The 21004-nt window shown below is 40.3% G+C and overlaps 1 protein-coding gene across 2 annotated transcripts in view; it reads left to right on the plus strand.

Moving 5' to 3' along the window:
* The first annotated feature begins 836 nt into the window (after positions 1–836).
* Positions 837–21004, plus strand: part of Rcn2 (reticulocalbin 2) — a 32072-nt gene continuing 11904 nt past the window's right edge. For both annotated transcript variants that reach the window (XM_085689720.2, XM_085689721.2), the window contains exons 1-6: positions 837–1169; positions 1541–1646; positions 4044–4240; positions 12260–12373; positions 19753–19849; positions 20835–20977. In XM_085689720.2, the coding sequence (XP_085545846.1) occupies positions 1026–1169; positions 1541–1646; positions 4044–4240; positions 12260–12373; positions 19753–19849; positions 20835–20977 (801 nt within the window). In that variant the 5' untranslated portion in view covers positions 837–1025. The remainder of the gene's footprint in view (positions 1170–1540; positions 1647–4043; positions 4241–12259; positions 12374–19752; positions 19850–20834; positions 20978–21004) is intronic.

Genomic DNA, 21004 nt, shown 5'->3' on the forward strand with positions numbered 1-21004 from the left:
GCCTGTGAGAAGGGAAATACAACCCCCTCCAAACTCTCTCTCTCTCTCTCTCTCTCTCTCTCTCTCTCTCTCTCTCTCTCTCTCTCTGTGTGTGTGTGTGTGTGTGTGTGTGTGTGTCTGTGTGTGAGCTATTTTTTCTGTACAACTCTTTGTATTTTTCTTCCCCATGGGTGATGAAAGCATACATTTATCGAATCCTTCACAGAATGTACCAGTTACTGTTCTAAAACCTTTACACGATTTAATTCGCTCTTCACAACTATTTAAAAGTCTCTTTTTAAAAAGAAAAGAAAAAAATATTTTATAAAAGTGCAAACGGTTCTTAAAGGCCCAAATAATATAAATTAAGCATCAGATGCAAACATCTGGCTGCAATTCCTGATACTGTACTTCCTGCTGTGGCGAAATTAAATAAGACACACTGAAGCCTGGGAAATGGATACTGCTGGTCTGTTCGCCGGGCAAAGAATTTTTTTCGAGTTACAATACTGTATTGTTTTTCACCAAAATCTGCAGGCTCTTTCACAGATGGAAGCCAGGAGAGATGCGCAGGGTGGCCAGAGAGTTTCCCGCCAGGAACAAGACTGAAAGGAAAAGGCTAGTGCTAAGGAATCGGGGTTTATTCCCAAGGGTATGGCGGAAAAGGTGAAGGGGCCCGCGGGGGGGGGGGGTCTTGAGGCCCCCGCAGCTGGCTCGCCCGCTGGCTCCAGTGGGAGGCTCTGATCAAGGCCCGCCTTCAGGGCAGCATGGCCCAATCAGCGACAGGCACGGCGCTTCGGGCCCGCCCCCGCCCCCACGGCCATATAAGATTGGGCCTGGCGGGCCTCCGCAACGCAGTGGTCGCCAGACTTCGGGCCGGGAGTGTGGAAGCCCGGCCGCCGCCTCTGCTGCCGCCTCCGCCGCCGTCCCCCGCCCCCCACAGGCAGCGCCGCCCCTCTGTGGACGCCCGCGAAGCAGGGCTGCTAAGCCCGGGCTCCTCCTGCCTCGTTCCTCGCGGTTTTCCGCGTCCTCGCCGGGCGGGCGCGATGCGGCTGGGCCCAAGGCCCGCGGCGCTGGGGCTGCTGCTGCTCTATGCCGCGGTGGCCGGCGCCGGCAAGGCGGAGGAGCTGCATTACCCGCAGGGCGAGCACCGGGCTGACTACGACCGTGAGGCGCTGCTGGGCGTCCAGGTGAGGAAGCCAGGCAGGGTTCCGCACCGCCACGGGCTTTGTCCAGTGACAAAGCTGGGCGGACAGGCGAGGCCTTGGCTGGGGCGGCCTGACAATGGGGGCCGGGCGGAGTGCCGCTTGCGCTCTAGGGGCCCCTGAGGCCTGTAAAGCTGGTGGAACTGTTGCAGCTCCAGGGCTAAGTCCTTCCTATTACTGGAACTAAGGGGACAGGATCGCTTAAGGTGGTAGGGGGGACGTATTGAAGAGAAAGTGTGGGACATCCTGAAACCTTTGGGGCCAATGAGGCATGTGGTAGCCCTATTTCCCTCCACTATTGTACCCCCACTGATCGTTGTACTTGATTCTCCTGTGTGTGATTTCCCTCCCCAAAGGAAGACGTCGATGAGTATGTTAAACTTGGCCACGAAGAGCAGCAGAGACGACTGCAGTCGATCATAAAGAAAATCGACTCGGACTCAGATGGGTTTCTCACTGAAAGTAAGGACTGTCTTGCACCGCCAACAATGGAGAAAGCCCTTTGTAGGAGATTAGTGTACATTTAAGAACAGTGTTGTCTGTTGACTATAGATTGCTGGTGTTCCAACAAGCTAAGCTAAAAGTACTGTGATATGGAGAATAGGTCTTATACCTGGAAGTTAGGCTGCCGAATAAAATCAGTGCTTTCTCCAATGGTACGCAAACATCACTGCCTATAATAGGATAAGTTTGCAAGTCATACCTTGAGACACCCTCTGTCTCACATCACTTTTCCCATTGCCCTTAGTCTGATCCATTCTAGAGACATTTGCTCAGACCCTTCTTAAGACATCACATGATACAGTAGTACTCCTTTGGTATGTAGAATTTTAAGAATCTGCTTTTATTAGTTTATTATAACAATAAGCAAATAGAAAACATTCTATTGCATTGAATTATATTTATTGCAATATAAAAAATGTTGGTGCTGATGGGGCCTTAGAATCAATTTATTACTGAGGTACAAAGAGGAAAACCTTATTTTCAAATAAATGGTAAGCCCAGGGGTATCTATCTTAGTAACTATCTTAGTCTTAGTTCAGTTTTTAATGTCCTCAATTCAAAACAACAACACTAGAGTGCTTTTAGGTAGGCTGTTAGGCAGAAATGGAACACACAGATGATTGAAAGAATGTTCTGAATAAATTGCTGGCAGTACCCCACATTTGATTTAAGTGAGTCCTGTCAGTATTCTAGGTTGATCCTTTGAAGGCTCAGAAATTTGTTATTGTGACAGCATACTGTCTGCGGCGGCTCTCACTTAAATGTTGTTCAGCATCCAGATAATGAAGTTGCCAGAGAGGGAATTACAGTGTGTGCCCTCACTAAAGTCACATTGGTGCCCTCAGGTTTGTTCCCATTAAACTAAATGATGAAAGCCCCTGATAACTGATGGGTTAGGTCTGTCTTTAGTTACACTAGAGTGGACAAATGGAGTTGATCTGGAAGGTAGTACTTTTTGGAATCTAGATGTATTTAAATAGTCTGGGTCTTCATTTTACAGGTGAGAAAACAAAAACTTGAAAGGTCAGCTCCCTCCTAGGGCCAGGCTGAGCTGTGAGCCCGCAGTGCTGGTCTCTGTCACATTCTGTTCTGTGCTCCACTAAATCTTTTAGAGTAGAGAAAGACTTGTGGTGCTTACAGAAACACACAAGCCACTTGAGGACCCTGAAGAGAACTTCGCTGATTTAATGGCCAGGGCTGGGAGTCTCTGAAGCTAGGCCCAAAGGCCCTGAGGCAAGCTTAAACCAGGGAGTTAAGGCCAGCTTGGGCAACAAGGAGAGAGACCCACATCTTTTTTTCTTTTTTTTTTAGAAAAAAAGTAGATGTTCTTAAATGGTAACAAAACACCACAGTTCAAGCTCTGAAGCCAAACGTAGGTTAGAATCTAGACTTTTAGCTATGAAACCTTGGTCTTTCTGAACCTCAGTTTCATTAACTGAAATAATGATGATTGTAAGTTTGTTCAGTGTGTGGTTGCATAAAAATGATTAGGGTTTTGGGGTGGGAGGTAGGAATCGCCTTTGCATGTCTCTGTACCTGAGATACCAGCAGAGAAGCACCAGTCTTTAAACCCGGTGCTGTGTGCTCAGTCTCTGCTCGCAAGTGTCCGTCGTTTGCTCCTTACCTGTTTTCTGTGATGCAGTGTGATAACTGCCTCTATGAAGACATTCTTAAACATTCATCTGAAAATGGGCATTTGGAATGTAAGAACTTACCCCATTCCTTCAGGTACCAAGAGAAGACAGGCAGTTATGCAAGAAAGGCAGAAAATAACCTTGCTACTTTGTTAAAATTTCTTCCACATGGCTGTGATATTTAAAGGAACTATACCATACCAGCATTTCTCTGCTTTGGGGCAGAACTTGAATACCTGTTCACAATTTAATCCATGTTTACTAACATACCTTGATTGAGGTGTGATGGCACCCAACTGTATCCAGTCCTAACACTCGGAAGGCAGAGCCAGGGGATCTCGGAGTTAGAGGCCGGCCTGGTCCATGTAGTGAGTTCTAGGCCAATCTGGCTACATAGTAAGACCTTGTCCTTTAAAAAAAAAAAAAAGGAGCACACAGTAAATATATATATTTGTACATGTTTTTGTTCAACTTATAAGTTAAAGGAAAGCTTAAATCTTTTATAAATAATAAAACTTTTTTATCTAATACATAGTAAGGTATGTAGCATTTCAAATACCTGTGCTTAAGAGACATATGCACAGCTCTCCCCACCTCCTCATTTTTATCGTACTGTTAGGCCAGTTTTCAGGTTTTGCAAACATGGAAGTTACTTTTTCAAAAAAAAGTTAAGAAATCGTCACTCAGATTGAACATTCTGTGTGCTCGGAAATTCTTACAGGCGAACTCAGTCAGTGGATTCAGATGTCTTTCAAGCATTATGCTATGCAAGAAGCCAAACAGCAGTTTGTGGAGTATGATAAGAACAGTGACGGGACTGTGACATGGGACGAATACAACATCCAAATGTACGACCGTGTGATTGACTTTGACGAGAACACTGCTCTGGATGACACGGAAGAGGAGTCCTTTAGGCAGGTGGGTCCAAGCTGATCCTTTTGTCACACCCTGTCTCTGTACTGTCTGAGTGAGTACAAACAGGCCCGCCATCCTAGACAGTTGCCTTGTTCACTGGGCAGCCCCCAGTTGCACTTCAGTGGTTGCTTTGATGGTTTCCTTGTAGCCAAGTGCACACCTCCTAACTCTAAGCGAAAGTATCCCTGCATCCGTTTCCTCTTCACCCGTCTGTTTGCATTCCCAGAGCTGCTCCTTACGTGCATTGCAGCGGTGCTAAGATGAATCTCAGTATTTTATCTTTAAAATAATTTAACCATTAGCTTTATATCATAGTTACATATTTTATTGTGTATCCCTATCCTTTAAAAGTTATATGAAAAAGAAATGTAATTGTAGCAAAATATATTATTTTCCATTATCTTATTTATTTTTGTTGTGACACTTGAAAATTAGAGAACACCCTTGGGTGTCAGTCTTCACCTTGCCCTTCGTTTGAGACAGGGTCTCTTGTATACCGCTGCATGTTCCAGGATGGCTGACTCCTAAGCTTCTTAATTACATTGTCCCCACCTTCATTGTGCTGTAGAGCTGCAGCAATTGCAGACCGTCATGTCCTGCTTTACGTGGACCTGAACCCAGGTGCTCACACTCTCATGGCAAGCCCCTTACCCGCTGAGCCATCTCCCCTTACATTTCCCTTTTTTACATTTTTAAAAATGGTATTGGAGATTCAACCCAGGGCTGTGTGCATCTAAACAAATGTTCCACTGTGAGCTATATCTCATGCCCATTTCAACCTTTATAGGGTTTTCAGTAGTGTTGATTATATTCCTCTTGTTCGACCAGTTGGTCAAACTCTTCATTTTGCAAAACTGAATTCTGTGTACCCACTGTGCCCATTAAACAGTAACTCCTGTTCCTGCTCCCACCATTCAATCATGAATTTGCCTGTCCCCGGTCCTTCATGGAAAGAGAATCGTGTTTGTCTTGTTTATGACTGCCTTATTTCACTTAACATAATGTCCTCAAAGTTTATCTATGTCTTAACATATGCCAAAATGTTCTACCTAGAAGGGGTATAGTCTAAAAAAGACCAAATATCTACCTGGCAGTGGTGGTACCTTTAATCCCAGCACTCAGGAGGCAGAGGCAGTCGGATCTCTGAGTTTGAAGGCAACTTGGTCTATCTACAAAGCGAGTTCTAGGACAGCCAGGGATACACAGGAAAACCGTGTCTACAAAAACAAACAAAAAAGACCAAATATTCTAGTGTGTGTGAGAGAGAGAGCCATATTTTGTCTTCTTGAATTCTTTTTTTTTTTTGATTCTTTGGAATTTTCATACATTCATATATTTATATAATGTATTTTAATCACGTTCACCTTTCGTTACCTCTCTCTGATTTCCTCTAGTACCCACCTTATCTGATCTCTTCCCAACTTCATGTCCTTTTTTTTTTCAGTTGGCTCCTGTAATGAATGTGGTATACAAATATCTCTTTTAGATCTTGCTTTTGATTGTCTTGGGTATGTTCCCAGAAATGAGATTGTTGGAGTAGCTCTGTTTTTAGTTTTCTGAAGGTACTGCAGTATAGTTTTCCATAGTGCTGCCTATTTATAATAACTCAGTTCTGAAGGTCCAGTGGTTTCGCAGTCTGTTGAGTGTTGAGTTTTAATTTATTTTATTTTATTTTTTGTTTTGTTTTTTGAGCCAGGGTTTCTCTGTGTGTACTTTTGGCTGTCCTGGAACTCGTAGAGATCCACCTGCTTCTGCCTCCTGAGTGCTGGGATAAAGGTATACGCCACCATAGCCAGCTGAGTTTTAATTTTTTTTTATTTTATTTCGTTTTTGTTTTTCAAGACAGGTTTCTCTGTAGTTGAATTTTAATTTTTTAAAGCAAATAAATAGCTTAAGCAGAAATGAGAAGAACAATTTTTATTAAGAACTTTTTAAGACTTCAAGGGAGTGTGTTAAACCAAAAGTATATCAATATAAATGACTATGTGCTTGAGAAATTAAAATTCCAAAAGCATTTAAAAATTTTTTGAATGTAGAAAAGAATAAAAATAAAAACAAATACTTTGTTGTAAATGATATGTCTCAAAAAGGTTAAGGTGATTAGAAATCATTTGAGCCTTTCTGCTTTATTTGATTATGTACCTCTAATGGTCATCATTTATTGTTATATGTAATATTTATTTTAGTATTGCACTTGCCATGTGAACGATATAGGCTACCACTGACTCCAGCTTCTTATTTTTTTGCTACTGACTATTCTCTTTTTGTTTATTTTTTTGTTTTTGTTTTTGCTTTTGTTTTGTTTTGAAACAGTGTCTTACTGTGTAGCTCTGGCTGACCCAGAACTCTCCATGTAGACCACTCTCCCTCAGACTCACAGAGATCCACCTGCCTCTGAGTGCCTGCACTAAAGGAGGGCACCACCACTCCCTGGCTTAAGGGCTGGACCTGTCCAGATGTCACCAGTGTTCAGGTTAAGGGTTTCATCCTCCAAGCCAGTCTGCCAGGTTTCACATCCAGCTCTACCACTTGACAGTTGCTAAACCTCCCTTACCTCAATTTCCTCATCTCTAAAAATGGGATAATCCCCATTGAGGATAATAATAGTATGGGAAAACAATATATAGTGGCAGTTGAAATGATGAGTAGTTAGTTTCCAGTTGAAAGAATATTATAAAAGAAGCAGTACTTGGGAGGTGGCATCAAGAAGATCTCAAGTTAGAGGTGTGACTGTTTGGGACCAGCAAGATGGCTCAATGGATAATGGTGCTTGCTGCCAAGACTCAGGACCTGAGTTTTCTCTCGAAGACCCACATGGTGGATGAAGAGAACTGACTGTCACAAGTTGTTCTCTGACCATCACATAATGTGCTATAATACCACCACCACCACCTTCCAAAATAAATAATGTTTCAAAATGTAATGAAGAGTTGAGAAATGGCATAGTTGTTAAGATCATTTGTTGCTTTTCCAGAGTACCCAGGTTCAATTCCCAGCACCCACAACTGTAGTCCCAGGGATCTGATGCCCTCTTCTGGCCTCTGTGGGTATCAGGCATGCATGTGGAACACAGACATACATGCAAATAAAACACCCATACACATAACTTTTCTTAATTTAATGGGAAAAAAGACCTGTTACATAAACAGAAGAAACCTGTACAATTCTCAGAAGTTTATATTTAATAAAAGTGTTTAGGCATTTGTTAACTACATCAGCTATATGTTAGAATTTCATTTGTAGGAGAAAGATAGACTTTTTGTTTCCCTTTTCCTTCTTTGAGTCTTTGTTTCTAGCAGTGGAAGGGAAATGCAGGTCGGTCTTTTCTCCTGGAGAGTACGGAAGAGAAAACAAATGGCGATGAGATTAATAGGGGTTCTCTTAAGCACTGTTAGAGTTCTGGGACTTTTCTAAAAGCCATGATATGCTGCTGTGACCTTCCTGCCAGGGAATAACAGAGACTTCATATACGATATTTTAAAACTACTAGTTAGGTTGTAATTTCCTGCCTGTTTCCTATTTTCACTCCTTCCTAACATTCTTTGTACCACTCCAAAGAATTACTGTCCCACTAAAAAATATGTATCCCTGTGCACAAGCACCTGCATACATGAACACACGGAAGTATGTGTTTCTGTATTCTGGGGAAGGAATTTTATATAAGACATGATGGCATTGACATTAAAGTTTTAATTTTGAATAGATATATTGCCCATTTACAGAAATACAAATAGTCCTTTTAAAAGGTGTCTTGTTCAAATGCTGTACTCCCATCAAGTACCCATTACATGTTGCTGTAAGGCTATTTTTTAAGAGTGAACTAAGGGGCTGGAGAGATGACTCAGAAGTTAAGAGCATTTACTGCTTTTTCAGAGGACCTGACTTGGAGGCCCCAGCATCTCCATAGCTTTGTAACTCCAGTTCCAGGTGATTGGTTGGCCTCTTCTGGCCTCTGAGAATTCCAATACTAATGTGGTACACATAACTCCCATAAGCACACACATAAAAGTATATATAACTAGAAGTTTTTTTTCTTTTTAAAAAATAAGTTAGATGGATCTTTTTATCCTAATGGAAATGATATAGCCTCAAATTAACACTTGCTGGTAGGAATCCTATTGGCTATTATTTGACGAGAATATGACTATCTTTTTGATGTTCTAATCATACTTTTTTTTTAGGATTTGATGATTTATAACCTCCCCAAAATTGGTGTAGAATGTAAGATAAACCCAGAGAGAGTGTACATTATTCAAAATATAAAGAGTCTGGGCATGGTGGTGTATGCCTTTAATCCCAGTACTCATGGGACAGAAGCAGGCAGAGACTTATGAGTTCCAGGCCAGCCTAGTCTACATAGTGAGACTCTGCCTCAAAAAAATAAATTATAAAAAATGAAGCCTTAGTCAGTTTCAAAGTTACAAATTAAAAATTGACAAGAATAAAGTAGTCATAAAAAGCAGATATCTGAACAAAATAAAATCTCTATATTGAAATCTAGTAGAAAATCAAAACTTCATATTAGAATATTAAATAACCTATAAACAGATGTGCAGTAAATGAGGACAATGACCTCAAAATGTAAGCTATGTATAAGTATCTTGACCAGAGGTAGGAATAATTTATAACGCAATATAAAAATATATCCTGAAAATTGTATCAATATACAAAACACTTAAACAGGGGTAGAAATATATATGCATACAATCTGACAAAATAACTTTGTGTAGGTTTTCAAATATTGTAAACAGAAATAACAAATATAATTTGAACTTGTATCAATTCTAAAAGTGCCTCAGTTGGCCCTATTATCAAACCATGTTTTTAAGGCGAAAATATGAAGGACAAAGCTAATCCCTGAAATTAAATATAGGGAATGTAGGAGGCAAATCACATAAACCTTGTATAATACCATCTATGGTATAAGTAAAAAAGATGTTGACCTCTTGGATTGTTAAATTATCTGTCATCTTGACCTTGTAAATTATAAATTTAGCCCTATAAATCTTACCTGTAACAAGTTGGAATAGGTGCAATACCCTTAATTGTCAGTAGGTGTCACAGTTGTAGCCGCGTGGCCTGCTTGAATATTTTGAATTGGTTTTTACTGAAAAATATGCTCAAATTAAAAGCAGTTATTTAGTGTAAATTATAGACTGTGCTCCACAGAGGTCCCTGACTGGTCAGTAGCGGCACAGGGACATCAAGGCAGCAACACCAACAGAGACACATGGGGAAGCCCGCACCCTGCCTGAGCTTCTCTGGTGCATGAGGAAAGCTGGACCCACAAGCCAGCCACAGTCTGCCAGTGGTACAGGTGTCTGGGGACCCAGAGCGACTTCTAGATGCTACTGAGGCTAGCGGCTACTCATATCCGCCTCGGCAAATGCACCACGTGGAGCCTGGCAGCAGCTGGCTGAAGCTGTGGGGGACCTGAGCCCCAAGATTTGGTTGGGCGCCAACTGTTAAAAATTAATGCAGATCAAAAAATACCAGACTAACTACAAGATAGACCAATTATAGTTTTCTTTATTATAAGGGGCAAACTCACAAAACAGGAATGGGAAGTGTAGTGCAAAAACTGTGTAGTGCAAAAACCACACATACACACACACACACACGGGGTGGGGGGAGAGAGAGAGAGGGAAGGAGGGAGGGAGGGAGGGAGGGAGGGAGGGAGAGAGAGAGAGAGAGAGAGAGAGAGAGAGAGAGAGAGAGAGAGAGAGAAAGAAAACCCTGAGTCACAGGGCATTTTTCCAGATACCCAAAAGGTCATACCCAAACCTGATCCCACCTCTTAGAGATCATTGGTTGACACAGATTCCCCATCAATTGTCTTAATTTACAATTCAAAATGCTTATGTTCACTTCTTTAATATGAGACATTTTTAAGAGACTCAAAAGGTTTTTTTAATTTTTATTTATGCACATGGGTATTTTGCTTACATGTATGTCTGTGTACCATGTGCATGTCTGATGTCCTCAGAGACCAGAAGAGGGTATTGAATTCCCCAGAAACTGGACTTACAGAAGATTGTGAGATGTTCTGTGGGTACTGGAACTCAAATTTCTGTTCTCTAGAAAAACAGCCAGTGCTTTTAACCACTGAGCCATCTTTCCAGCCTCAATAGATAGCTTGTTGTATAGCCTCAAACTTGTGATCCTTCTGCCTCAATCTCCCAAGTGCTGGGATTACAAGTATGTCCAGCAGTTGGCACAGTCAATTGCAAGCAAATGGCCATGAAATATGACACTCCTCCAAATGCTTTTCCTTTTCCTCTCCTTCCTGTGTCCTCACTCCTTCACTTGGTGAAAGAGAGTCTTTCTTTCCATAGGCAAATCTAGCCAAAGTTAGCTCACTTTGCTAAAACATGGACTTTTCCCCCCCAGGTTGAAGAGTTCTTTCATAAGGAAATCAAAACATTTGGTATTTTGAACAATGATTTATTCAAAAAGACTTAGTTGACTGTACACAGGACCTCAAATTCTTGTTTTTCTACTTCTCCCCATGTTAAACCTGAACATTAAACATAAATTATTTGATCTAAAATATTTAAAGTTATGAAACATAAATGCAGCTATTTGGAAACATTTTTCCCTTGCTATAATTGAGAGAATGTCACTGGCTTATAGAGTCTAAATGTTTAAAAACCAAATTCTTTAAGGGAGCTGTGAGCCTTCCTCTGGGTGTCGGTGAAACACCTACTGTTTAAGAAAATAATTTCTGAGTAAGCTATTCTAAAAAAAATGCTAAGAACATTTGTAATTATCTTTTAAATGATAAAGTTTACTATATGTAAATTTTTAGAAGGCTATACCCCAAAATATTAAAAATAGAAAGTGTGTGGTGTTAGGAATATCATACTAACGGCTTTCATAGCTGTTGGTTACAGAATTATCCTTGAACATTATATCAAAGGCATCCCTGTCCTAATTGCTGAATCATTTCTGTATTTGAACATACTTTAAAAGGAAAACAAAAAGTGTTTTTTTAGCCTCCAGGATGAGACGCCATTAAACCTTTGGACTATTTATTTCTGGATATACATAATTACCAGAATGAGGAGCCTACTAAGAGCATGCCTCCATCAGTAGTAAGAAGAGTGGTATCTCAAAATAAGGGATTATTTTTTTGAAGCATATTTTTGTTTGAGCAGTTTTGTTTCTTGTTTTTTTTTAAAAACAACAACAACAACAACAAAAAACCAAAACAGGGTCTTTCTATGTAGCTGAGGCCAGTCTATATCTCATAGACAGGCCTTAAACTCACAGAGATTCACCTGCCTCAGCCTTTTAAGTGATATTAACACATTTTTGAAAAAACATTTAGAGGAACCAGAAACAGTTTTAAAAGGCTCTACCAAGATTATAATTGGTTGTTTTAAGTTTGTTGTTTTGGAAGTATTCCAAAACTACTGGGCTGAATTAATGAGGTCTAAATGTCTGTGGCTTTCATTAAATTGTGTAGTCTCAATTACTCTGTCAACAATATAATAATTTATTATTCAGGGTTTATTTTTTCGTTTATTTGGAGATAGGGTCTGACTTTTTAGCGCAGGCCGACCCCAGAGTCCTAATCCTCCTGCCTCAGTGTCTGGAGTGCTAAGATTCCAGGTGTGTGCCACCACTCCTGGCTAACACTTACAATGTACTCAGTACACATCAGGATTACTATTCGGGTTACACAGTAGCAGCTGTCCAAGTTTCTTTGTAGAGATTTTTGTACCAATTTTAGAGAAGAAGAAACCAAAGACATTAAGCAGCTTGCCCTGAATGCCATAGTTAATACGTGTTTTTCTTCAGCCAAGGTTTGTATCCATCTGACTGTGGTGCTCTGTCTCTATGTTGCCATATATGGATGTTTGTGATTAGCCCCACCTACTTTCAGAAGGCTATTATAAAGATAAATGAGATGATATATGAAAATGTACTTTAAATCTCACATTGTGTGCATTTTTCAGTGTTTTTCAAAGCGATATCGTACTGAGATTCCTAAATTTACTCTTTTCTTTTTTTCCAAAGCTTCATTTAAAGGATAAGAAGCGATTTGAAAAAGCTAACCAGGATGCTGGCCCTGGTCTGAATCTGGAAGAATTTATTGCATTTGAGCACCCTGAGGAAGTTGATTATATGACGGTAGGAGCAAGTTTAACAGCATTATCGAGTGACTAAAACCTATTTGCTAAGTTATTGAGAATGAGTTGTGAAACAACCAAGTTAGAGGTGAGCAGACTCATGTTCAGATGTTCTCACGTAAGACTGAAAGTGGTGAGGGAGTTTACTGGGAGGGCAAGAGAAGGGTTTTGTTCTCAGTCTGCGTATATGAGCAGCAGGCTTCCTCCGGTTGCCTCTTCTCTCATAACCATTACTTACCATCAAGGCCTTTCCCTCCCTTTCAGAATTTTCAGGTCTTTTCTAGGCTTTTGATGTTCTTATCAGTAGAAGTCTCATGTAGTTTACACATACTTCTGAGAACTTCTGGTCTGGAAAAGTGGATCACGTTTTGATTGGTTTTCCGAGGATGGGATGCTTTTTTGACTTTATACATAGTAAATGTTCTCATTCCCTGAGTACCTAAAAGAAGTGCTAGTCTGGGAGTATTGTTAGTAGCCCGCAAAGGCCGTCATCCCCAGCACCACAAACAATGATGGGTCAGCTCTTTTTTTTGGGGGGGAGGGGGTTCAAGACAGAATTTTTCTGTGCGGCCCTGGCTGTCCTGGAAATCACTCTGTAGACCAGGCTGGCCTCGAACTCACAGAGATGCATCTGCTTCTGCCTTCCAAGTGCTGGGATTAAAAGCATGTGCCACCACCACCAGTCGATGGGTCAGCTCTTTGACACTGAACTGTTGGATTGTAGTTTAATTGTCCTAACACTAGTTGAACCCCTGTGTCTTAGCAAGTTTCTTGAGAAACTTTACTTCCCATCATATTCATAAGAAAAAAATTAATGATAATACATATGTACTGAAAGCTGTTGTATAGCATAAACCAGCTTTGTGGCTTTATTTCCTGTATTTTATGGAGGGCAGTGTAGCTTTTGTTGAGTGGGTAATGACCAGAATCTGCTGTCTTGAATAACAAGCAGGCACATTTTTCTCAATAGCTTGGTGGCAAGACTGTGCCATTATGCCACTTTTCTTGTCATTGTGAAGTTTCTAATTTCTTGGCACAAAGGACATGACCTAGTTTAAGGCCAGTGCTAGGTGGGATTTAAATGCCAAATCTTAGCTGGGCCACGCTAATTGAGTTCTAGAAAAGAAGGCAGAGAATACTGGACCTTGACTTTTTAGAGAACAAGAAACAGTTGACTGAGGATGGGGAGAGCAGGTGAAAGCAATTAAATAATAGTCATTATGTAATAGAAGCCTGGCAAGGACACAGTGTAGATTTCATCAACATTTTGAAGACCTCGCAATGCCAATAATGTTGATTTATAAAATTAGTGTTAAGAAATAGAACCCTGAAGTTTACGCCTGTATAAAAGTGACAAAAGCTGGGCTGGAGAGATGGCTCAGTGGTTAAGAGCATTGCCTGCTCTTCCAAAGGTCCTGAGTTCAATTCCTGGCAACCACATGGTGGCTCACAACCATCTGTAATGAGGTCTGGTGCCCTCTTCTGGCTTGCAGGCATTCACACAGAAAAAATATTGTATACATAATAAATAAATAAATATTTTTTAAAAAGTGACAAAAACTGTACCTTTGACACAGTGGGATACAGCAGATGGAGCCCTCCTTGGTTGTGCTTTCCATGCTGTGTTGGAGCTGATAGGGTCTCACTGAGAGCAGCATCTTTGACTCCTACTTACCTTGCTTATTTTTATATTGCCTTTTCCCCCTCTAAAGGGTATGTTGGGGATAGAAAAAGACAGGGATACAGCATCAGTTAGGTGATTTTTACTGTGGATTCAAGTTAGAATTAATTTGAAAGGTATGTATGTTCTATTTTTGTGGTACTGGGAATTGAACATGAGATTTTGTATCTGCTACATCCCCAGCCCTTATAAGTTATGTAAACTGGCCTTGAACTTTCAGTCCTTCTACTTTCAGTCACCATGTCTCAGACTCCCAAGTTACTGGTACAGCTGGTCTTCTCCACCAGGCCTAGCTTTAAAATATTTTCATTCGTATTGTTCTAAAAATTCTTTTAAAATATGTCAACATAACTAAAATCTGCTATAGCCCAAGGATATTGCTTGAGTGGTAGAAATATCATTTATAAACTGAAGTGCTATCCCAGAAGAAGTGTAGACCTACCACCCAAAATATTAGATTATATTTTTATGAGATTTTCACATACTTTCTCTAAAACTATTCCTTGGGTCCCTAGCCTCGTCTATATATAAAATGTGTACAGTTTGGTTTTTAAAAGAACGATATTATGTATTTCAGTGTTGCTTCATAAAAATATAGGTGAAGCCCTGGGATTTGTCCGGACCGAAAATTTGAGAAGACAGTTCAGATACAAAGTCTGGATTGAGAGGCATAGGGAGCAGCAGGTAGTAAAGAAATGAGAATCATAGTGTGAAGCCTGAGAGCAGGCAGGCTGGTAATTAACGAGTAAAGCAAAGCTCTGTGACGTGCACATCACAGAAGATGTAGGTAAAGGACCCAAGGTCACAGGGTCAGAGTCTTGGTGTTGCCAGAGATGAGACTGAGCTAAGGGAAAGAAACACTCCACATATGAAACAAATGGAGGATTGGTTGTTTGGTAAGAGTTTGAAATGAGTGAGGAACTGTGGTGCACCCCTTGACCAGCAAGGAAGAACGACCACGAAGTCGAGGATTCTTCTCAAATCACACTTTATTGGAGCCTCTTGGTTGAAGGGAGCGCAGGAAGTGAGAGAGAGAGGAAGCGAGAGAGAACGAGAAGTGAAAGAGAACAAGAAGAGAGAGAGAAAAGGCGAGCGAGAGAGAGAGAGAAAGAGAGAGAGAAAGCAAGCGAGAGAGAAAGCCAAGCGGCATCTGCTTATATAGGTTGAAGGGACTCGAGTACTGTCCTGATTGGTGAATGCCCGAAGCCTCAAGATTGGCTAGGGACAAGGCTCAATTGCGCATGTGCAAGCAAAGGGCGCTCAGCCCCACGCGGCAATACCAAATAAGGACTTGATTACCTCCAAGCTGCAGGACCGCCAGCGCCATCTTGTAATAGCGATAACCGGACGGCTCCTTACAAGGAACATTTAGAATGGTGAATGAATATAGGTTTAGAAGCCATAAGGGGACTGAGTTTGGAAGTCAAGAACTGTAGTTGGTCTTTTTTGTCGAATTTTCTTCGGACTAGCAGTCCCCAAATAATGACAGAGACCAATTAGTTATGAAAACTTGACCTTAGCTTTGGCTTGTTTCTAACTAGCTCTTATAACTTAAATTAACCCACTCACATTCATCTACATTCTGCTACATGGCTTGTTACTTACCCTCTAAACCATAGTCCAACTCCTATATCTCTCTGACTTAATCCCCTCTCTACCACAAGCCTCAGATTCTTGCCAAGTTCCTCTCCCTCCCTGGAAGTTTTGCCTATCCTCTCCTGTCTAGCCATTCAACTCTTTCTTTTAGGCAGAGACACATCTTCATAGTCTACAAAAAGATTATCTGACAACATTTCCCCCTTTGTCTAAATAAATCTAGTCCATTAGTATTTGGCAAATTTTGAGAAAGTACTCTATTATCTATCCTATCTTGAGTTCAAAGTTTTGTACCTAAACCACTTTCCATCATAACTTGTATTACCAGCCTAAAAATGCCCTTTTAGACTTTAAAACATTTTTTTAGATAAACCACTTTAGCTTTTATATCTCTTAACCTTTATAAACTTTACATCTTTTTTGTGAGGTTTTTTTTTTTCCTTAAAAATTTGGTAACAAAGATGTAAAACTAACTGATTTAGTCTTCACCCCCATCAGAGACCTGAGAAGGATAAAATATTACCTGAGTAAACAGGAAGTGCAGAGCTAGCAGCTTCAAAATTATAGAAATGACAGAGACTGATGGCTGCCTGGACAGTCACCCAAGGTTCCTCTGCAATGTTGGGCCATCCATCTTTGACCTAAAGGCCTCGAATATTTGACAGACTTTTCTGTAAAGCAGGAATTTTGAAGGACTGTCTGGCCAAGTTCGACAAATGCCTTCTTTTGTGTCCTGCTTGTGCAACTTGGACAGCATACTGTCAACAGTTGAGGCGAGGTCAGTTTCTTGCCCAGTGACTAACTTTGCCACCTTGAAAGCAATTTCAGTATGGAAGTTCTTCAGTGACCATCTATTGTAACAGAAGTGGATTGGTGCTGCCATACTCAGACGTGTCTCACTGTCAAGAAAAGCCTTATGTTACTGAAGCATCTTAAATGTCATATTCTGTAGCTCTCTGAAGTGTTTGAAGATCACCTCCCTATCTAAAATATATATTTAATCTTGAAAACATACCTAACATGACTACAAATTTGATTGTTATAGATGACTACTAACCTGTATTTCTTAATTTCCTAAAAAGTTTATAATAATAGTTTTTAAGGAGTAGAACTTTACATTTTCAAATGAGCTGTATAGATACAATACCTTAAACAAGAGTAGAAATATGTACACAGAACAACATAATAAAAATAACCTTACATTTGTATCAATGTACAAAAATCCATACCACTGTAAATATTTCAGATTAGTAATTGCTTTTTAGTTTAAAATTGATTCAGTACTGTACATTTTTATCTTATTATTCCTTTATTCCCCCCATTTTTTTTATAACGAAATCCCTGAATCTAACTTATTTTGCTTAGTTTCCTCCCTGACCATGACCAGTAACAATGTGCAACACCCCCCCACACACACACCCGCTAAATGATGACAAGCATCCATAACCCACCAAGTGACCGAAAACTATTCCTTCACCTCTCGGGAATGGGGGTGTCATGTTCTTAAAATTGTTTCCTGTTGTTTGGTGATGATGGCATCTTTGGACCCTGAGAAAACTGAAATAATAGTCGAGTCTTGGGAGAGCTAGCTGTATCATTTGTTGTCCAGCCTTGATGTGATGGAAAGGTACAGAGCTTAACTGAATTCCTGACTAGAGTAATCTCTGAGGCTGGGTCATCTCAGCTAGCTGCTTTGCAGTTGTTTTAGATGTAGATTTTTGAGGAAACTGCAGCAGAAGCATTCTGAGAGGCTGAATCAGATGGGATATTTGTCTTCATTGGTGTCTGGCACTTTTTGTTCTGAAAACATACAAACCGTTAAAGGTAGCTTACATATCTGTATTAACACAAATATGGAATATGCAGTATGCCCAAATCATCTAAAGATGATTTTTCTTCTCTGTTTGAGCATGTAAAAGGCATCTGTCAACTTTATAAGTTGGTTTGGACTGCATAACCAAACTGTAATATAAATTTCCATCCATGCCATGTGAAAAGGTTGGCATGTAATAATAAGTTATGAGGACTCCATACCCAACAAGATTTATTACGTCTCCTCCAGTCTCTGAGCTGCTCCCATGTAGAGCGATCAGCATATACGTCACCTGTCTTGTAGTCTTTCTTGGTTTCTTCCTTCCTGTCTGTATCAGAGATTTTCAGGAGGTCTCCCCCAGTCAAATCTGGTTTTTATTAATTTTGTGGAAACAAAAGCATAACCTCTTTCCTAATCAACACATGATTTCCATTCCAAAATTAGGACAGCCTTAAAATTTATAGGTTTGTTTAATTTAGTAGTGTTTACATGATCTAATGTCTCTCAGCAATGTTTGTTCACTTATCAGCATTCAAAAAATTCAAAGTCAACAAAACACCATACAGGATCCAGATGCTCTGTGTACTTCCCATCCTTACATGGCTCATTTCTTTTTTTAAAAAAAAATTACTTTACTCATTCTTTAAAGAATTTACTTTATTGTTTTTAAACTACTTTTTCTCTGTCTGTACCCATTTTTTTTCTTTCTTCAGCACCTCAGCACATTTTCAAGCATACTGTACCTGTAATAGTATGTTAAAAAAAAAAGACAAAAAGAAACCTCGGGTTTTTTTTCATCTGGTCCTGGCTTTTTTCATGTCTGTAGCCTTCTCTGACCACACGAGCCAAGCCTTAAATGACCAAGCTATCTTCTGCATGGCTCTGCTTAGCACATGGCTCTGCCTCCCTCAGGTACATCCAGCAGGCTACCCCACTGGTTCTGGACTGTAGCTGCTGTTTGCCCTTCTGTGAGAGTCAAGCAAGAAGGTGCATTTACCTGCTCCAATTCTGGGAAATTGGTGGGACTGTGCTGCAACAAGTGTTTGTACCTAATGCTGAGTAGCACCAGCTACTTGAGTGCTCAACTGCACAGCAGGGCCTCTTAAAGGAGCCACACCTCTGTATGCCAGCCACCTGCCAGCCACCGGATCTGCTTGAGAGTATGGTTACTATGGCTCCATGTTTGGAACTTTTTTCTGCTTTTACAGGGCCTATGTGGATATATGTGGCTGCACATTGGGTGCCAAATATAGTCACTTTTATGTGACTTTCTTTGAATCATCAGTCCCCAAATAATGACACAGAGACTTAGTCTTAATAATGAAAGCTTGGCTGGTGGCTGGAGAGATCTTCTGGGGGGAATAGAAAGGATCTTGGAAGGACTAGGCCAGAGAGACACTCTATTCCCCCCAGAAGTCCTGCCTATCCACTCCTGCCTAACTATTGGCCATTTAACTCTTTATTAAACCAATCAGAAGGTGCTAAAGGCAGAGACACATCTTCACAGTGTACAAAAAGGTTATCCCACAGCTGGTCGCACCCTGAAGAAAGAGCAACATCTGTGTGCTGAGGAATACAAGGTCATGATCTTTGAGAGCCCTTACTAGATTGCAGAACTAATGGAGGGGGGACTGTGGGTAATCAGAGGCATATTTTTCTTTCATACATTTTAATAAAAAATATTATTACTTCTCTCTTCCCTTTCCAACTCCCTTTCCTCTAACTCAATGCTCCCCGGGACACTCAGATTGATAACTTTTTTTTTCTTGATTGTTGTAGCACATATATGTATATGTATGTCTAAGTATGTAAGTACAAACCACTGAGTTCATTTTTGTTGTTTGTGTGTGTGGTTTCAGAGCTGACCACTTTGTATTGGAGAACCAGTTAGGGTGCTCATCCCTGGAAAAGGCTAATTCTCTGTCTCTCAGCAGTCATTAGTTTCCTGTAGTTCTTTGTCTAGCAGTAGACCCCATGAGACTTTCAGGGAGATCTTCTTGAGAGCAAAGAGAATATACAGAAAGCAGGAGCCTGTGTTTAGTGCTGAGGTTGTTTATGAAAGTGAAATAGAATTCTTCACCACACAGGTGAATAAAGATGTATAATTTACAATCACTTAGTACTTGGAAGTTTATTCTTACTTCTGAGTTCCAGAATTTACAAACATTTTCCTGCAAATATGAGCAACCAGAATGATTGTTTATGAGGAAGTTCTGCCATAGGATGGTTAAGATGATGGCATTGAGATGTTTGTGACAATCATTCTTTCCTTTGAATGAATATCTGACAGGAGTTCGTCATTCAAGAGGCTTTAGAAGAACATGACAAAAATGGTGATGGCTTTGTTAGTTTGGAAGAATTTCTTGGCGATTACAGGCGAGATCCAAGTAAGTTGCCCGTGGGTAAGGCAGAGAGAGTAGGGGTTGGGATTAAGGAAGTAGCGATGTTTAGTGAGGCTCTGTATGACAAGAGGAGCCACACAGGCACTCCCAGCCTACCTGACATGCTACTTTGCTCATTTTTGTTTCCATGTATGTTTCAAACATTTCCTTCCCTTTCTAGCAAATATAATGTTATTGTCAATTAAAAGGAGGGAAGAAGGCTGTCTTTAAACAAGCTTCTATGCAGCTCTATGTAGATCTTGATAAGGGACATAAAATACTACAAGTAGTGTAGGCTAGATGAAGTAAGTTTGACCTTAAGGGGAATAATTCCCTTTCTTTAAGCTGTTGTCTGTTACCAGAATTATTGCTTGCAACCTTTAAAAAAACTGAGGTTTTAAAGTTGTTTTCCTGGCTTGTTATTGCAAATGAAACTTAAATAAGGCATTGCTGTATATGAACATGTAAAACAATCAGTAGTCACATGATGTATATCAAAGTGCTACTCTGGGCTGGGCTTGTGGCAGTTTTCTAAGTGCTGCCCAGCATGCAGGAGACCCCTGGCTTCTAGCCTCAGTACTGCACTAACCAGGCATGGGGGAACATCGAGTTCAAAGTCATCTTCAACTACATAGGAGGTTTGAGACTAGTCTGTCTAGACCCTGTCTCAAAACAACTTTTTAATTAAAAATAAATGTTACCCACTTAAAAATAAGGAAAACTAGAAATCAGGATAAATACACAATAAAAATACTACTTTATTAAATTTGTAACAATTAAGGCTGAGTTATTTAGTTAATATCTCATCTTTGGAAATCTTGACATATTTATCCTTGTTTCAGAATTTTTCTGGTAAGAGTTCTGTTTCATTGGGTTTCTTTTTGTAGTAAATTTTAAATTCCCTTCCTTTATTTTAGAGATATATCAAGCTTCTTACTGGTTTGTGATACTCTTAATATATTTGTGGTTTTGTTTTTGTTTTTTTATTAAGCTGCAAATGAAGATCCAGAATGGATACTTGTTGAGAAGGACAGATTTGTGAATGATTACGACAAGGATAATGATGGCCGGCTCGATCCCCAAGAGCTTTTGTCATGGGTAGTGCCCAATAATCAGGGCATTGCACAAGAGGAAGTAAGTATTACAGAATTGCTGTTCCCC

Source organism: Myodes glareolus, chromosome 4 (genome assembly GCF_982192425.1).
Source record: "Myodes glareolus chromosome 4, mMyoGla1.1, whole genome shotgun sequence".
In the NCBI taxonomy this organism is placed as follows: domain Eukaryota; kingdom Metazoa; phylum Chordata; class Mammalia; order Rodentia; family Cricetidae; genus Myodes; species Myodes glareolus.